Below are 18,232 nucleotides of genomic sequence, written 5' to 3' on the forward strand. Positions count from 1 at the left end.
AAAACAAAAACTTTGACTTTGACTTTAACACTTAAATTTCTTTTTATAATACTAGTTGGACATTATGCAACTCAATTAGAACAAAAGAAGCGTTATAATATGATACAAAGAAGAGTCTAAGAAGTCAAATTATAAATCTCACATGAAAATTATGTGCAAAAATAACATCTTATTAAAGAAAATGTGTCGGCTAAATACAACACGATTATAAAAAAAAACACTTAAACGACAGAAGAACCCCAATCAATTGACTTTATGTTTACAAAATGTACTGTTTACTTATGTATGAGACTTAATACTTAGTTAACAAATGTACTATTGATGATTGGGAGGTATGTATTATTAACAAATTGTTGTCATTTTCTTAAAGACACTAGTTATCACTTTCAATAGTAAAATACACTCAATCTATTTTATAATTATTTTTCATAAATACACATATTTGTCTGACCTACAAATATATTTTATAGAGTTAATTTATAGAATTATTTATCTTAATTATCAACGTTGTCATTGTGTTCAGTAATTAAAAATGCATAGGTATGTTGAAGTTCTCCGGATCTAGTTTAGTGGCTTGAGGTGTTCTAATATTATTCAACACGCTCTCTTGATGATTTGAGGTGTCTTAATACTATTCAAGACGATCTCTTATATGACAATTATACAAACAGTAACGACTTAAGTATTAAATATTAATTATTTCTATCTTCAAAATTCCTTAAAAAAGAAAAACTCGTATATTCATCATGTAAAATTCTATCTACACAAGCAACAACAAATTAAAACACAATTACTCATGTACAGTGAATATGTCTAATGATTTCTTGTACGATCATGGACGGAGCCAATTAAGGCTCACTGGGGGCAGATGCCCCCACTCAAGTAATTCGTTTGTTAAATTGCATACTACAGTTATAAAATATGCACGCGTTATCTTTGAAGTAAATATAGTATCTAATATCCAAAATACCTTCATACTACTTCACTCCATATCAAATATTATATGAGCAAAAGTGCTGTTATTCGGTCATTCAAACCGACAAACCTCTCTCCCTTGCCTATCTGTAGTAATATTTTTTTCAACACTTCGTCACTTTCCATTACTAACCTGAAATTTTTGTAACATTGAGATTATAATACATCATCATTTGAAATTACACCTATTATCATATTGGGTATAAGCCATTCTATAATAAGGTCTTCTTGTTGTTTTTCAGATTGCCCCCACTAGGAGAAATTTCTAGCTTGGTCTCTGTGTACGATCCATTAACCACGAAACGACACGATAATAACAAGCTCGGATCAACCTGTTAACGAGTTGGGTTATTATCTAGTACCCCTTAACGAGTCAGGCAGGTATCGAGTCACCCGTTAAGAACTAAATACGATATTATTTGTCAGATTTAGAAATTAGTCATGTCAATTTCTTGCATGAACAACTCAAGTCGTCACGGATCACCTGTTAATAACCTATTAAGATAATGAGTTTGAACGACACAACCTATTAAAATAGTCAATATGACAAAAAAAACAACCCGAACAAAATAAAAAACACAACCTTTTTAGGCCTAGAGTTGAAGAAATAACAATATATTCAAAATTTTCACACACCAAGACCCACTCTCGTATGCACGCGACAGATTGACCGACCGTACGCTTCAAATCTAACAAAATATTTGTTCTTCGGAGAAAATAAATCAAAACGGTTGAACAAAAATAGGCAAAAGGACAATTCCAATTATCCAGTCGGTCAATCTCAAAATTTCCCAGAAGGTGTATGATGGGCATTTACGTAAATTCCGGTTGCGTTGAAGATGTCCTAGTTTCTTATTCCTCTGTCCGCTGTCCCCAGTTCCCGCCTACAGCTGTATACGTAGTTGACCCTTCCCAGTGCTGACGTGTACTTCCTTATCCACTTGCTGCGTACGTTGCATGGTTGATGGTTTAATAGTTTAATTAATTAATCGTAATCAATTAATCTTAATTATTTTTGTCAACGTTCTCAATCCATGTTTTTGCCACGTGTTTTGATCAAATATTACATGTTGCTCAGCCCCCAAACTGTCGATTGATCGATTTATCATATGCCTTTTCATGCAATATTTTGTTCTTTCAAGATAATTTAATATTTAGACGTTGATTATCATTTTCAAATTTCAGCCAGAAGCTATCGAATATTGGTGATTCTTTTGATGAATTTCCAACACTTCATGATCGCTAGACAAGTTGGAATAAGAATTTAAAGATCCTCAACAATATCGGTCTTAGTCGACTTCATTTGGCTTTTGTTTTGGAGGCGAGCTGTATAAACACAATTCTGACTTCTAAGTCGTCTGTATATGAAATGATAAATTGAGTTTAAAAAAGCACCAAAGAACATGGCACGCCGTTTTTTAACCAAATTTGACAGAAATGGTACGTTTGTACAAAAATAGATGAAAACTATGCAATAAAATTACCAAAAACAATTTTTGAAGTGGTAAAATTGTGCAAACCTAATAATCCACTCCACATAGTGTTTGTGTAGTTTTCCCAACATTCCAAGACATCTCTAGTATATATGTAATGTTAGGCTTGGCAGTGTTGTGAAACTAATTATAGAAGTGTGAGAGAGAGGGCAGCAAAGAGAGAAATGTCCAGGTATGAAAATTATATCCTCATCCTTTGATGTTGCACTTTTATTTATATTAATCATGATGATTTTTTTTTCCGCATTAAAAGTAACACCAACATATGAGGATTTGATCTCTAAGTCCTAGAATTCTATTTTAAGTTACATCACATTTTTAACTAATAATTATTGACGGATTAATTTATATGAAAACATTATATGTACATTACATTTAATGAATTTTGCATAGTGGCATACATGCACAACCTCACACGGTAACGCCCATTCAATAGTTTTTGGATCCTAATGGCTCATTATTTGTTTATTTTTCTTCATTTTTATATTCTAATTTAAATTTCTTTGACTATTGATGATGGAGATCCCTAACCATAAATAAATAAATATCTAGATTTTCAGACTCATAAATAAATATCTAGAATTTCCAACCACCTTCCGTTGTTGTATTATGAGAACTAGCATTCATGCACGCGCTCACGCGAGTGCATAATGCATTTTTTAAATCACGGCATGCTACACGTGATTTACACATTTTAAATGTATTTATATGCATGAATTGACAAAAAGAAAGTCAAATATTGGAAGTAAATAAATAATCTTAGATCATGTCAGAAGAAACCCCTTAGTGTAGATAATATCGTTTGTTAAAAAAAAAAAATCATTTGACAACTTATTTAATCGTGTGCGAAAGACCTTTGTTTATAATCGACATTACCCGCGCTATCAAGATGTTTTTAATGTGTTTAAAAATAGATAAAATAATATTTAATGAACAACTGATAGAATCACATTATTGCTATCACATTGTGAGATACTAATTATAATAAAAAAAAATATACAAAAGAAATTAATTATTAAAAACAAAACTATTAAAATGACGAAAATACCCCTACTGTATTTGATGCATTATTTTGGGTTGATTTTGAAGTTTTTTTTATTTGAGGGGCATTTCTGTCCAATAATTTTTGGTGAAGCTTGTGACATTAGAAAACACTATTCATTGGCTTGTTGGCTTTATATATAAGATTTGACAGCATTAAAGTTTTTCAATTCATAAACAAAAAAAAATGCCAACAAAAGGGAAAAAAAAATTAAAATATGTAATGGGGTCATGGTCCATAAGAAGTAGAGATTATTCAATATGCAAAAACACGACATGCACAAGTCTTTATAATACAAGTAGTTAGATACTTGGAAAAAAAAAAAATTAACCACTTATACTATGACACTTGATGTATCGGCTCATGTTCCTAGTATACTGAAAAATTTGTCCATTAGAAGAAGGCTAAGCGCACTCTAAGTTACTAAGTACAATTTATTTTCTTGTATTTATTTAAAAGTAATTATGCTTATGCCTTATGTTACGCGGTTCATCTCTATCAATTCTCTTTTACCCTAACAAATAACTATTTAACCCTCTAATGTTGTCAGACTAATAAAAAAGAAGATATCGAGAAATTCCAAGTGAATTGAAATTCAAGAAAATTAGGTTATTGACATGCCCCAACCTCGATATTCCCACATACTAGGAATAGGCACGTGTTGGCCGACACTCGAAGGTGACGAAGCCATTTTGAACATGCTTACCAATAAAAGATATGTAATTAGCAAGATTAAGCCAAAGCAGGATCATGTTCAAAGCATACAATTAACTAAGAATAATATGAAAGCATTACTAATAAAAGATACGAACAAGGGAATGAAACCTGTACTAAGAAGACTCGAGGATACCTATGTCGAAATGTCCTGACGCCTAGACACCCTCGAACTCACCGATGTTCCATTGCAAAATCAAGGCCCAAATCTCGTCGGGTTTGGGGTGGAACATGAAGAAGGAGGGTTGTGGAGTGGGTTATAGGTGGTGGATCGAAGAAATTCGTTGGAAAAACAGACAAAAATCACCGAAATTGGCTACCCATAACTGGGTTGCCATTAGGTCAGATCGGGTCATTTGGAATCCGATGATCCTCACTTTTCTCCCTTCCCTTCTTTCTTCTCCTCCTCATTGGTTCACTCTCTTACCTCTTTTTTTTTTCTTCTTTTGATTGGGCATTACTCTCCTCCTTTCTCCTCTCCCATCCGTCCATCTCTCTCCTTTCTCTTCTCCACTCATCATCACAACCATCCACGTGGCTCAATCAAATTGCTCTAGAAAATCTGGAGCCTTCTAAAGTGAATATTAAATTTACTAAAATGCCCCTAACTTTAAACGTTAATATCTCATTTGTTATAACTCCAAAGTACGTTCCATTTGCGCCCACGCTTTCATAGTGACGAGTACTATATGAATATGCCCAGGGAACAGATCTTATGTGACATGACAAGGCAACCAACAAAAGTCAATGTATTTGCCTCAAAGGGTATTTTCGTAATTTCATGTTTTAAAATTATAAAAACCGTAATTTTTTGGGACGGATCGTTACAGTTATGCTACCAATAAATAACTATTTACCCCTGTAACATTGTCGGACTAATAAAAAAAGATACCGAAAAATTCTAGGAGAATTGATATTCAATAAAATTAGGTTTGACTACTTCATTTCACTTAGCAGCCCACAACGCACCCAAGTTTCTGGAAACCTCAATTTGTAAACACACACATCTATACAATGTACGGACCATGTGCTGAAGAAATTCAAATTTTAAAGTATTTTTACAATTCTGCAGCCTGCAAATGGATCGAATTTAGGATAATTTATGCAGAAGTTGAAGATATTATTGGTTTTTGCTTGACCTACACGGTAGGGCTTCAAAGTTGATGTCTGCAGCCTTCAATTTCAACTTTTCAATTTTTGAGTGGTCAAACTGACTCCACCAAATGCGATATTATCAGGAAATATCAAGGCTCCATAAAATTGAAATATAAAATAAAATAAAGAATAAAATAGAGAGAAAAACGGAAAATGGGTTTTGCCTTACTGGGCCTTAAGGATTTGGCAGAAGAAAATAAAATCGGGCCCACATTGTGTGGGTGAAGTGGGTTGGGCCCATCTTAGCTATTACCCATGTCCATGGATCCACCTTTATGCAGATGAAAAATATCTCTAACAAATGGGTAATAAAAGACCCATTTACAGCTTTCACTAGGTTGGGCCTGCCAGGCTTGGAGATTTTGTTGTGTGTTTTTTGATACAAGGGTTGGAGAACCGAACTCGAAATTTCAAGTTCAAGTTGAATGCTTTTAACTGACTCAGTTATTAATCTCCTGCATAAACTCAATTGATATGTGTGAGAGAGAGAAATTGAATCAATCTTTGTAAATGTTTGAAAATACATAACCACAGGAAAAATTACAAGAGCAAGATCATGTTTAGCAATAGCCACTCTTATGTTGCCTAATATTTACGCTTGAGTTTCAGATGTATCGTAAAAATTTTGTTTTTCATACAATTTTTTGATATTTGAACAAACCAACCATCTTATTAAATAACGAAAAAAGTGAAGTATTTTTTTTATTCAAGGGAAAAATACATATAGAGAAATGTTTTTCGACATTTTCTATCATCGTACATTATTGTTTTATTTTGACATTTAAATTGAATAAACTAAAAAAATAAAAATAAAAAAAAAAAAAAAAAAACAAAGATACGTAAAAAAAAAAAACCTTTTCAGTGGGAGACCAACGGTACTAAATCTCGAATTGCCTTTTCTTCTGTTTTAGCGGGTCCAAGCCGCCGCCATAGGCTTAACGGGTAGGCCCAAAGTTCCAACCTTTTGCTTCGTCAAGCTGCCATCTTCCACGTTTTGATTCGATCCTACTTTTTCACACTTGTCTTCAACCTCTCCATTCGCCAACTGATCCTCTTACATCTCCATCTCTCCCTCTCTCACAAGCAACTCCAATGGCGGAATCCAAACCTGGACCAGCTCAAGCTCCACCTGGTACGATTTTTCCAACACTCTGATATCTAAATCTCGTCGTAATCCCGAAACCCATTTATTAGATTTTTCAGTTTCTTCTTTTTTCTTGAAGAATTATTGAAAAGATCGGTTTTTTCGTGGTGGGTTTTGGATATTATGTGCGGAAATTGAGGGGGTGTGGTCAATTTGGATTTTACAGGATTTTAATAGACTTTTTTTAAATGATAGGTTTCAAAGGATTTTAATAGAGTCTACATTCTATATGGATTTCAACAGATTTATATGGATTTCTGTTATAGATTTTTATGAATTTGTATGAACTTGTCTCGTGGATTTCTTTGGATTTCTAAACATCACCAAACCAATATGAACATGATACTCAATCATTTATCTTTCTTTATTTTCCGACCCAACTTGTAAACATCACCGAACCTTATGTAAAAATTCTAACTTACATCAAAACATTGACCCAGCGTGTAGAGATTCGAATATAACAATAGTCGAGTGTATTAATTTGTTAAATTGGCAACAATGGTTATATATATATATATATATATATATTTAATTACAAGGCTAAACTCTTTTGGAAGCAATTCTGGTTTATTCACTCCAACTTTTGATGAAATTGATGAATCATAAGAATGCTGAGGTCACCAAAAATGCCCTGCTTGGTATCCTCTTTTCCCAGGTACCAAGTATGTGAGCTTTTTGCAGGCTTACAGATGTTTATGAAGGAAGAGGTGGCGCTGTCACACGACTCTTTGGTTAATTGAAAATTCATTTGTTGCTGTGTTAAATAAATATGGAATTGCAGAAAGGGATAACAAAAATATGAGTGACCAGAGAGAGAGCCTTAGAACTGGAACTTCGAGACCCGGCCAGTTGTTGTAATTGGCTGTGGGGTTTTGTGTTAAAGGGAAATGATGAGACGACACAGTGATAGTAATGAGCGGTTTGAATGCAGTAGTGAGGTTTGTACGCAAGAGATAGAAAAGTCAGTTTGAGAGAGAAACTTGAAAAGAAATCCTAGGGTGGAGGTGGGTTCTTTATAGTCTTTGTATGTGTAAAATTCACTCAGAAATCCTACAAAATCTCTTACTTAATGAAATCCTTCAAAATCTGTGACATTTTGAATACCTACAGATTTGCACCTTGGATTTTAAATCCTAATTGACCACCCCTGGATTTGGATGTATTCTTTTAAATCCTGTTAAATCCTACTTTGACTACACCATGATTTCAAAATCTTTTAAAATCCTCTCTTAACATCCTAATTGACTACATCCTGATTCTAAAGTTTTTTAAAATCCTTTCAAATCTTAATTTGACTACATCCTCCTGAATATTTTGGATCTAATTAGAGTTTGGGATTCGATTATTTCTGCAGATTATAATGTGTTTGTGTAGAACATAGGATTAATTGTTTGATTAATGGGGTGAATTTCTTGTAAATCTCAAAAATTCGTCACAGATAAGGAAGTAAAGGCGCCTAATTTGATTGAAAGAGCAAAGGAAGAGACGGGGGCAGTGTTGCACACTGACAAAATATATCATGATCACAAGGAAACTCATGGATTGCGTGATGATATCAATGAGAAAACCCCACTGGACGATGTCAAAGCTCCGAATATGTTCGAGAGGGCGAAGGAGGAGTTTGAGGCCATAGTTGAAGCAATCCATCCCAAGAAAGAGTCTCCCACTTATGGAAAAATGTTGGTTTTAGTTTGCCCCTTCGAACAAATTGGAAATCTGAACGTAGGATGAAATTGGCCTTTTGATGTGCTTAAATCTTCACCTCATTGCGTTTGTTCGTTTAATTGCAGGGACGAAAGCAAAAAGGACTCAAAGAAACAGGAAAAAGCTGATTCTCTACCAGGTATGAAACCATGACAATGTTGCTTGTATGAGATGGTTTCTCAGAACTTCTGCATCGGTTTCCATTAGTAGAACTAGCTGTTTTAAGAAGATAAAAGGTAAAAAAAAAAAAAAAAAAAAAAAAAAAAACAATATGCTGCAGTTGTCCTTGTAGTCCTCGACGCTCACCTTGACAGTCACGTTGGGTTTCACTTGGTTGTTTTAAAACTCGATTGTAAACCTATTTTCCTTCCTTTTATTGAGTGTCCCAGGCTTCGTCTTGGATGGATTGTGGTCAACACTTTTCTGTGTTTGTATATAGTTTGTTCAACCTGCTAACTCTAAGTTTAATATTCTATTTGTTAAGGTCCTCATAATTATTTTCATTTTTGCAATCTCCTCCGTTCGACCAAAAAGAAAAATGAAATCTTTTCTGTTCGTGGCACGCTAGCTGAATGTTGTTTGCAGAGAACTCTTTAAAGCCAAAGTTTGTGTCTTCTTAGTTCTTAGTTGATGTTTGCAGGAAATCATGCTAAGACATCCAATTTGATTGAGAAAGCCAAGCAAAAGATTGAGACATTGATGCACCATGAGAAGTCGCCAAAGAATCATGATAACGAAACTCCTGAGAAGTCACCGAAGTATCATACTAAAGAAACTCATGGAAGGAGTGATGACATTGACGAGAGTATCCCAATCGATCATGTCAAGGCTCCGAATGTTTTTGAAAGAGCGAAGGAGGAAATCGAGGCCATTGTCGAAGTAATCCATCCCAAGAAAGAAGAGAAAACTTCGGTTTCCACTCCTAAGAAGGAAGGTGGGTTTGGGACTTAATAGGAAGAGAGTTGGAGAAGATGTGCTCCCCTCATGGGAACAAAGATATAGTTGTGAATATTTTGTCAAAGTTGTGATGCTTCATCGTCATTCTTTTCTGCCCGATGACAAATCAGGATATACATGTAAAATTGTGAGATCATTTGATTACTCAAGTTTCTGTATGGAATTTATGTGCATTCTATATCCTTATCACGTCAGCCTCATTCGGTGTCAAGGATTGGATTTGATTGCATAACTCACTAGATTTAGTGTATGCTAAATGAAGAAATTGAATACTAACTTCTAAATTTTGTCCAAGTTGAAAGTAGAGTCGTGAAGGAAACTTATTGGTTCATATTCCCACACTAATCCATCTGAAGCCTTTAACTTGGACAAAAATTAAAAGTTAAATCCATATCTTATTTCAACATATATTAAATATAGTTCCGTTATCCAACCCAATTCGATCCTTCAAACCAAAGGAGGTCGATATGTCTCTTCATCTTCAACCAAAATAGGAACGAGATGCAGGATTTCACGAGCATCAATCGGCCATTCGCTGAGAACCATTGATTATTGTGAATCTCACACGTGGTGAGGTTGCCACCGCCATGTCATCTTCAACCAAAATTACAAAATCTTCCCTCCAAATCTTTATGAAAAAATGGCCTCACAAAGCAACGAGACCTTGCCCTTTCATGCATGGCGGAGCTAGAGTGACACACCACTACTTTTGTAGCAATCAATTAGTGCTAAAAAACATCGGCACGACTCACGAGTATGTGGAAGGTCGGGAAACAGAAGCCTTTAAAGAGAAGGAAGCGCAAATTATAGGAAAAGGGTCATCGCCGGATTTTTTTTCTCGGGATCTCGAAGATTGTGTAATCATATCTGTTTATCGTACATCATGCGATCATACATCATTTAAAATTTAAAATTAATATAAATAGTACTTAACGAAAATTAATCGCACGATATATTATAAATGAACATGATTACACGATCTCCGAGATCCCTAAGAAAAGGATCCATCAAAGCCTGCAGAACGGTGGTCATGACGATCGTCCGAAGACTCCGACACCACGAATGATGCCATGCATGATGCCATCGGTGACATAAAACCAAAACCCTAAAGGCGAAATTGGCGTTGTTATCCGGATTTCCATGCCCTCATGCAACAGCAATTCGACTTCAAAGTCAAATTCGACTTCAAAGTCAAGGAACTTATCTGTATTTGGACGGACGATGATCGAAGCTGATCGAGAATGACAAAACAGTGCGTTATTGATTTGAAATACTGTCACACAGTAGCATATTCTTCTCATCTGTCGCAGTCCCAACGCCATACAACATTTTTGCATCCTTCAACTTGGAACTTGTGTATTGTGACCGATCATAATTTACGTATGGACGAACAAGAGAATGTTAATTGTTACGAAATTTAAAAAAAAAAGTGAAGTTTGATCAGCAATTTTTGCGTAATTGGGTTTTTGATTTCACTGATTGTCACCCATGTTCACTGTTCACAGCTGATTGATCATCTCTCTCTCCTCCCTCTCTCTCTCTCTCCTCTGACTTCAAAACTCGTGTATTTAAACAACTCCGATTCGACCTGATCAATCCACCAACTCACTAATTCCATCACCCGACTCAGTTCTCATCTTCCCAACAGTGAACATGGGTGACGATCACTTCGTTAGCAACAGCCAATCCAACAGCAGCAACATCTCCTGCATTGCAGTACCCCACAACCGTCCCCCTCCCGACATCTCCGCCCTTGCTCGCCTCTCCGACAACCTAGAATCGATTGTCGACTCCACAGACTTTGACTACTTCCCCGATGCCAAGATCGTCGTCAACGCCGGCCGGGAAGTTCCCGTCCACCGCTGCGTTCTGTCTGCGAGGAGCGAGTTTTTCAAGAACGTGTTCTCGGCGAAGGACAGAGGATCATCAGCAGCGTCGTCGTTGTCGTCGGTTGCGGCTCCTCGATTTGAATTGAAGGAGCTCGCCAAGGAATACGAAGTCGGACTGGACGCGCTCCTCGCCGTTTTGGGGTATTTGTACAGCGGGAAGCTCAGGTCGCTGCCCAAAGGCGTTTGCGTCTGCGTGGACGACGCTTGCGCACATGTCGCTTGCCGGCCGGTGGTTGATTTCATGGTGGAGGTTCTGTATGCTTCTGCAACTTTTCAACTCTCTGAATTGGGCTCTCTTTATCAGGTAAAAACTTCACTACAACCTGTTAGTACAATCTTTGTTAAGACTTCTATACTTTGTCGGACTGTGAATTTGAACTCGTTACTAGTCCGATAGAAAGTCGAGGTTCACAGACCATAGAAATACGTTACGTGACATGTTGTCATACTATTAGTTTGAACTATATTCATTAATAACTAGTCCAACCGGTGCTATACTTATTTCATGATTAATTAACGACTGTGATTCACAGTCTGACAACATAAACATATACGTTCATTAATAATTTGGCGGATGAACATTTGGATACTTTTTAGTGTTTATATACTTACATAATAGTGAATGAAGTTTATATTATTAACTAAGGTCGAAATTTACCTGACAACGTAAACGTATTATATAGGTGTGTATAATAGTGAATGACATTTATCAACAGTCGGAAACTTTGTTATTAGTTAGTTTTGTATTGATTATTAATTTTCAGAGGCATCTGCTAGATATTCTTGAGAAAGTCGCCATAGATGACATACTGGTGGTGCTGGACGTCGCCAACATGTGCGGCAAAGCTTGCGAGAGATTGGCGGGGAGGTGCGTTGAGATGATAGTCAAGTCCGACGCCGACGTTATAACTCTTGAGAAGGCCCTGCCGCAACACTCCGTGAAGCAGATTACTGATTCCCGCCTGGCGCTCGGCTTGGACAGGCCTCAACAGTTCCACTCTGGTGCTAGTACTAGTCATTTCCCAGATAAACACACCAAGAGGATACACAGGGCTTTGGATTCGGATGATGTCGAGTTGGTGCGAATGCTGCTGAAAGAAGGGAATACCAATCTCGACGACACCTTTGCACTGCACTACGCTGTCGCATACTGCGATGCAAAGACCACAACGGAGCTGCTTGATCTTGGAATTGCATATGTTAATCGTAGGAATCCGAGGGGGTACACTGTGTTGCATGTTGCGGCGATGAGGAAGGAGCCTAAGATCATTGTGTCCCTTCTCACGAAGGGTGCTCGCCCTTCGGATCTTACGCTGGATGGGAGGAAAGCTGTGCAGATCACTAAGCGGCTTACCAGGGCTGTGGATTTTTTTAAGTCTAATGACGAGGGAAAGTCTTCTTCCAATGATCGCTTGTGCATAGAGATTTTGGAGCAAGCGGAAAGAAGGGAACCGTTGCTTGGAGAAGCCTCGCTTTCGCTTGCTACGGCCGGCGATGATCTGCGCATGAAACTTTTGTACCTTGAGAACAGAGGTAGTTTTCGCTTGCTGTGAGTGTTAGTTTGCTCTTCTTTTTAACTTGCATTAGATTGCATTTGCTTATGAAATTTGACTGTGTAGTTGATTGATTGTTTCTTATCAGTTGGACTTGCAAGATATCTGTTCCCCATGGAAGCCAAGGTTGTAATGGATACCACCCAAATCGATGGCGATGCTTCCGAGTTTCCGAAGGGTCTGGCCAGCTCTCAGAGGACGATGGTGGACTTAAACGAGGCACCCTTCAAAATCAAGAAAGAGCACCTTAGCCGTCTACAAGCTCTATCTCGAGCTGGTAAAATCTTGTTTCACAACACAAAAAATTTCCAATCGCTTCTTTTCTTTGTTTGATACGATGCTATTCTAAATTACTGTAATCTATGAGAAGGTGATTCGAACTGGCATAACCCACATCCGCTACATTTTCCATAATTTTAGCTTTCGAGTTTCAGCAATTGAAAATTTTCATTGCCTTGCCAACACGTTATCCGTTTCTATGAGCAGTGGAAATAGGGAAACGCTTCTTTCCCCGGTGCTCGGAAGTACTGAATAACATCATGGACGGCGATGACATATCACAGATTCAATACACCTGGAACGACACGCCAGAATTGCGGCTCACGAAGAAACGAAGGTACATGGAACTCCAGGAAGTACTAAGCCAGGCATTCGACAAGGACAAAGAGGAGTTCGATCGGTCTGGAATATCTTCTTCTTCGTCATCCACATCGATAGGTGTGGTGAGGTCTAATGGTGGTACGATCACCATCAAGAAATAAGACAGTTTCTGCCAAACCTGAGGCAGAATGTTCATAGGAAAGCTTCTAGTAGCGATGATTTCGTGCTTGTTTTCTGTTCGATTTAGATCGTATTTCTGTGTTAGAACATGTTCCCTTGTTAATATCGTAATCATGTTCTTGGTTAGTATGAGATGAATTTTGTAGCAATGGCCCTTGAACCATGTCCCAAGTTGCATTTCCGTCTCTGAACTCGTATTATAGTTATCCTCGTCCTCCAATTTGACCCCGATCCCACCCTCGGTCACGTGCATATATCAATTGTGTCCCGACGATGAGACCAGTTCCAAAAAATACTTGGCTCTTCACACGTAAGAAGTCAAACATATAAATCAAGCGATTTGCGTTACCCTTTGATATACAGTTAAAAAGGGAATGTAAGGAGCTAAGCAGTGTTCATTTCCGGACATCTCATACGAACAGAATGAACATATTTATATTATACAGAGTTTACGTTCTTAACCTAGCTGTGCAATATCTGTACAGCGGAGAGAAATATTTACAACACTTACAAGATTAAGGAGTTCATGATTCACCTGTGGTTGCATCTTCATTCTCCAATTCCTACTGTAGAAGCGAAAAACCCCAAAGCAGATTATATTCGTCCGCAGTCACGGCACAAACACAATAACATTGAAGAGAAGATAGATTCTCCCTGTGAAATTCAAGGCATTCAGCCAATGCAACCAGCTTGCTCCACCAAGGAGTTACTCACATATGCAGTCCAATCGCCCGGCCTGGCAATCAAATCCTCCAATTCTTGGTAAAAACTGGAGTCATTCAGTGCACATTCATCATTGGAAACTATATTTTCTTCCAGAAATTTATCGGACATGTCATCATAAGCAGAGGGCATATCCTCCGAGCTGCTTTTTCCGGCCATCAAACGGGGATATAGAACTTGACCTGCATTACATGATTTATCAACCATGGGAGATGATAACGAGGTTCCATTTCGTTGGGAAGCGATTGCCTCTGAGATTTGTTCAGCAAGCGCAGTTTGCATAGGTACCGGTTCTTCCTGAACTCGATTTCTACAATCAAAACTGAGGCTGTCATTTATCCACTCATCAAAGCTTTCAATGCCTTGGGCCGGAGGCAAACTCCTTCTCTTGCCTAGAACACCACCGTCCAGCTCTCTCTTTATCATTCTCTTCTGCATTAGCTGCTCCACAGAGATGGGATTCACAGCGGTTTTGGTGAGGAAAAAGAGCATCCTTTGCTGCTTACACAAAGAACTACGAATTTGTTGTTGAAACGCAGTTAGTTGATGCTGCGAGTACTTTTGCTGTTGTCTGAGATTCAAGATTTCCAATCTCAAAAAGTCCTGGTCTTTCTTTAGGGACTCAATTTCGGCTTCCAACCCGGGTTTGGGGCAATCGGCAGAGACCACATTCTCAATTTCGGCTTCCAACCCGGGTTTGGGGCAATCGGCAGAGACCACATTCGGCTTCTTGTTGTATCTGCGTCTTCTCTTGATGTTCTTCAGCAAGTGCCTCTTCCCTCCCTGAAACCTTTCATTTGCAAACTCCCACCTGTCCGGATCAACCTTTCTGAACCCCTAAAGACATAATATTCAACAACATCCATCAAAAACTCAAAGATTATGAAAACTTAATCATAAAAAATTAAGCTGACAAAAATTATATAAGCATTCAAACAAAAGGTTACAAATTAGATGAAGAAAAATGGACATGCAACAAACAAATCACAGAGGAAAAATTCACAATTTTGCAAAAATACTAGCCGAATGAACATTTTCGCTTTATTAAGACGATATTCTAAACTATTTTAATATACAGGATTCAAACTTGAGTGCATGAGTAAGCGTTAGGCGCGCTCTCCTGACCAGTTGACCTAAACTCGGGTTTAACTACCCAAATGAACATTAAAATCAGAAACATGCATACAATTTGAAGTGAATCCAACTTCTCTTTGTCCTTCATATGTTAGTAAAACTCAAGTAATTAAAAAAAAAAAAAAAAAAAACTCGAAGAAAAAGATGGAAAATTTACATAAGTGTTGAGCTGGCGAATGAAGCTTGAGAAATTGCTGTGCTTGAAGTGTTTGGGCAGCAGAGTCCTGGAGAATTCGTACAAATCCCAAACAATGAAGCTCTGCCGAGCATCACTCCACGAAACAATCGAATCGGTTTCCGGGTCGTCCACCATCTGAAAAGTCTTGTTCAAGAACGGCGGTGTTCCCGCCTCGCGCAAACCCTCCATGGGTTTAGGCAGCTCCATGGAAGAAGACGAAGAAAGCGACCCAAAATCACCACCGCCACCGCCGCCGTTGATGGTCTTGCAATGATCTCCACCCTCTAAGTCACTGTCCACAACCACAACATCTACAGTTTCTTCTTTCACCTTTAGCAATTCGGCCGCTGGGTTCGGCGGAGCGGTGGAGGAAGAGGAAGAGGATGACCGGTCAAAGTTTCTGCCTTTGGAAAAAGTCACTGCCTTTTCCTCTTTTTTCAGTTCAGTCACTTCTTCTTTGGCTCGATCAAGCTCGTTCTCAGCTTCTTCTAGATTTTTGCTGGGTTCTGTCAACTGTGTTTTGGACGGCCATGGCAGGGAAGGCCTCCCACCGCCGTCTCCACCGCCACCAACGTCAGGATCCACCATTTTTCTTTTGAATAAGAAACAGGGTATTTTGCAAATCTGGAAAAATGGCGTTTAGTGAAAAATTGCAGAGATTTATAACGGAAACAGAGAAAATAATGTACCAAGAGGCAGAGATTTCTGTTTAATTTGGGGTTTTTTCTTCTTTAAATTTTTGGATTTTAATTGAATTTGCCTCTTCACCCCTTCTGGTTTTTTTCAGTAGGTAAGAGTGAGTGTGTGTGTGTGTGTGTGTGTTCACATTTTCCATTTTCCATTTTACTTTTTCCACGTTTCTACTTTTTCCATTTTCCTCTACACCCCTGCTGGAGTATTGCCACGTTTCTACTTTTTCCATTTTCCTCTACTTTCTGTAAGAGTGAGTGTGTTCACATTTTCCATTTTACTTTTTCCACGTTTCTACTTTTTCCATTTTCCTCTACTTTCTGGAAACTTCCTCATGACTCCAAATTTTTTATTTTCTTGTGATCACAAAACCCTAATTTCTTTTAGTAAGAACCACAGTGAGTTAAATAATTAGTTGTTAAAATGAAAGAAATTTGTACGAATTGAACCTACCTACTATGTGTAGGCATGATTGTTTTTCGGTACTGCGATGAAGCGTCATCCGCCACATAACCCTAATTCTAAAACTAGATATAGAGTGTTGAATCACTTATGCCCATTTCGGCCACTTACATAGAATGAGTTCCCGTTATTGTGTTCTCTTAGTCTAATACTACATTGTATGTGAACAAAAAATTACACATAATAATGCATTATTGGACCAAGACGTTACGTAATGATGAATTCATTTCATGTAAGCTGTTTTTGAATTTGTGAGGGGACCTCTTAATCTAAGTATTAAGTGTGAGATTTGATCATTGATTTAAATTGGAGTCTTTGAACATCTAAGCACAAGAGTTGAAACTTAAGGAAAGGGATCATCTCCGGATTTCTTCCTCCTAATCCACCAAGTCCAGGGATCTGGGCCATTAAAATTTGCTCCAACGGCTAAAGTTATTATAACTTTTAAAGTGGGTCCCTGTTTGTAGCCGTTGGATCAAATTTTAATGGGTCAGATCTCCGAATTTGGTGGATTAGGAAGAAGGGATTAAGAGAGGATCCATTTCCGAAACTTAAAACTCAAGTCTCTGAACATCTTGAAAATAATTCTTATGCATATCAACGGGTGGAGCTTAGAAAGGATCACGATAACACTGTGAGCAGTCGCACACAATGTATTTTGTCGTTCACTCGCCTATATTGCACCATGATGAGGAGATTTTTGGTGGGTTTATCGACCAACTAGACCAACCTACTCGACATGGGTTGAAATTTGGATTGTGTTGGGCTGAAGTATTATTAATCCGGTTGAAATCAACCTCTCTGAAAGACAATAATTAAAGATGCATGTATATTAAATAGATTTATACATTAAATTAAGTAACTTTTAAATGCACTTGTTTATTAATGTTTGATTAAATGGTGAAACTTTTGATATAACATCAAAATCAAATGACTATGAGTTCGTTTGAAAACACTTTTAAAATGATAGAAAAACTTTTGGTGAAACTGATTTTGGGTTCTAAAAGCACTTCAAATGCTTTTTGGAAGAAGCACCATATATGTGCTCTTGCAGGTGTTAGAATTTTTTTTATTTAGATCGACAGGCTGGGGGGGGGGGGGGCTCACTTTAACGACACAAATACTGTCTCCAACTTTACCACCTACTCAATCTATCAGGTGTGTAGTTTTACCATAAAAGGCCTTGATATCAGTTGTGGGGTAATCCCATTTAAAGTTATTGCTTTTCCTTACCCCCACAAATGTGGGGCTGCTAACACGCCCCCTCACATATAATCCCATTTAGTGATTCACACGTGGAGTTCCACACATCTGCAATTAAAACTCAGAGGTATGCTCCAATGAAGTCCAAACTTGTTTTCAATCTTTTTCAGGAAGTGACTCTTAATAACTTAGAGGCTAACTCTATGTTAAGAGTCCAACCTTGTTTCCAAGCCACATTTCTTGGTAACAAGCTCGTTGGCTTACACGGATCCGTAACTGTGGGCTCTGGTACTATGCTGGAATTTTTTTTAGATCAACGGGCCCAGGGAGTCCTACTCTAATGACACTGATACTGTCCCCAACTTTACTACTGACCCAATCCATTAGGTGTGGGGTTTTACCACAAAACACCTCGGTATTAGTTAGAGTGGGGTAA

The 18,232-nt window shown here is 37.8% G+C and overlaps 3 protein-coding genes across 4 annotated transcripts; 2 read left to right on the plus strand and 1 right to left on the minus strand.

Annotated features, from left to right (window-relative positions):
* The first annotated feature begins 6,342 nt into the window (after positions 1–6,342).
* On the plus strand, positions 6,343–9,370 carry LOC137748427 (uncharacterized). Its single transcript, XM_068488575.2, has 4 exons — positions 6,343–6,511; positions 7,962–8,202; positions 8,314–8,366; positions 8,868–9,370. The coding sequence occupies exons 1-4, from the start codon at positions 6,472–6,474 to the stop codon at positions 9,176–9,178; spliced, it is 645 nt and encodes a 214-aa protein (XP_068344676.2). The 5' UTR covers positions 6,343–6,471; the 3' UTR covers positions 9,179–9,370.
* Positions 9,371–10,615: 1,245 nt separating this feature from the next.
* On the plus strand, positions 10,616–13,538 carry NPR1 (regulatory protein (NPR1)). Of its 2 annotated transcripts, none has more exons than XM_088688556.1 (4): positions 10,616–11,377; positions 11,838–12,606; positions 12,715–12,903; positions 13,113–13,538. In XM_088688556.1, the coding sequence occupies exons 1-4, from the start codon at positions 10,838–10,840 to the stop codon at positions 13,385–13,387; spliced, it is 1,773 nt and encodes a 590-aa protein (XP_088544682.1). In that variant the 5' UTR covers positions 10,616–10,837; the 3' UTR covers positions 13,388–13,538. The 2 variants fall into 2 exon arrangements, with proteins under 2 accessions (XP_088544682.1, XP_088544692.1); XM_088688566.1 differs by having other exon boundaries at positions 10,712–11,377; positions 11,838–12,622; positions 13,113–13,253.
* A 195-nt stretch (positions 13,539–13,733) lies between these two features.
* On the minus strand, positions 13,734–16,297 carry LOC137748937 (uncharacterized). The gene is made up of 2 exons (XM_068489128.2): positions 15,421–16,297; positions 13,734–14,966 (listed from the first exon to the last, which is right to left on the minus strand). Exons 1-2 carry the CDS (start codon positions 16,027–16,029, stop codon positions 14,079–14,081), a joined length of 1,497 nt encoding a protein of 498 aa, XP_068345229.2. The 5' UTR covers positions 16,030–16,297; the 3' UTR covers positions 13,734–14,078.
* Positions 16,298–18,232: the final 1,935 nt, after the last annotated feature.

Source organism: Pyrus communis, chromosome 2 (genome assembly GCF_041283825.1).
Source record: "Pyrus communis isolate YQ-2024b chromosome 2, ASM4128382v1, whole genome shotgun sequence".
In the NCBI taxonomy this organism is placed as follows: domain Eukaryota; kingdom Viridiplantae; phylum Streptophyta; class Magnoliopsida; order Rosales; family Rosaceae; genus Pyrus; species Pyrus communis.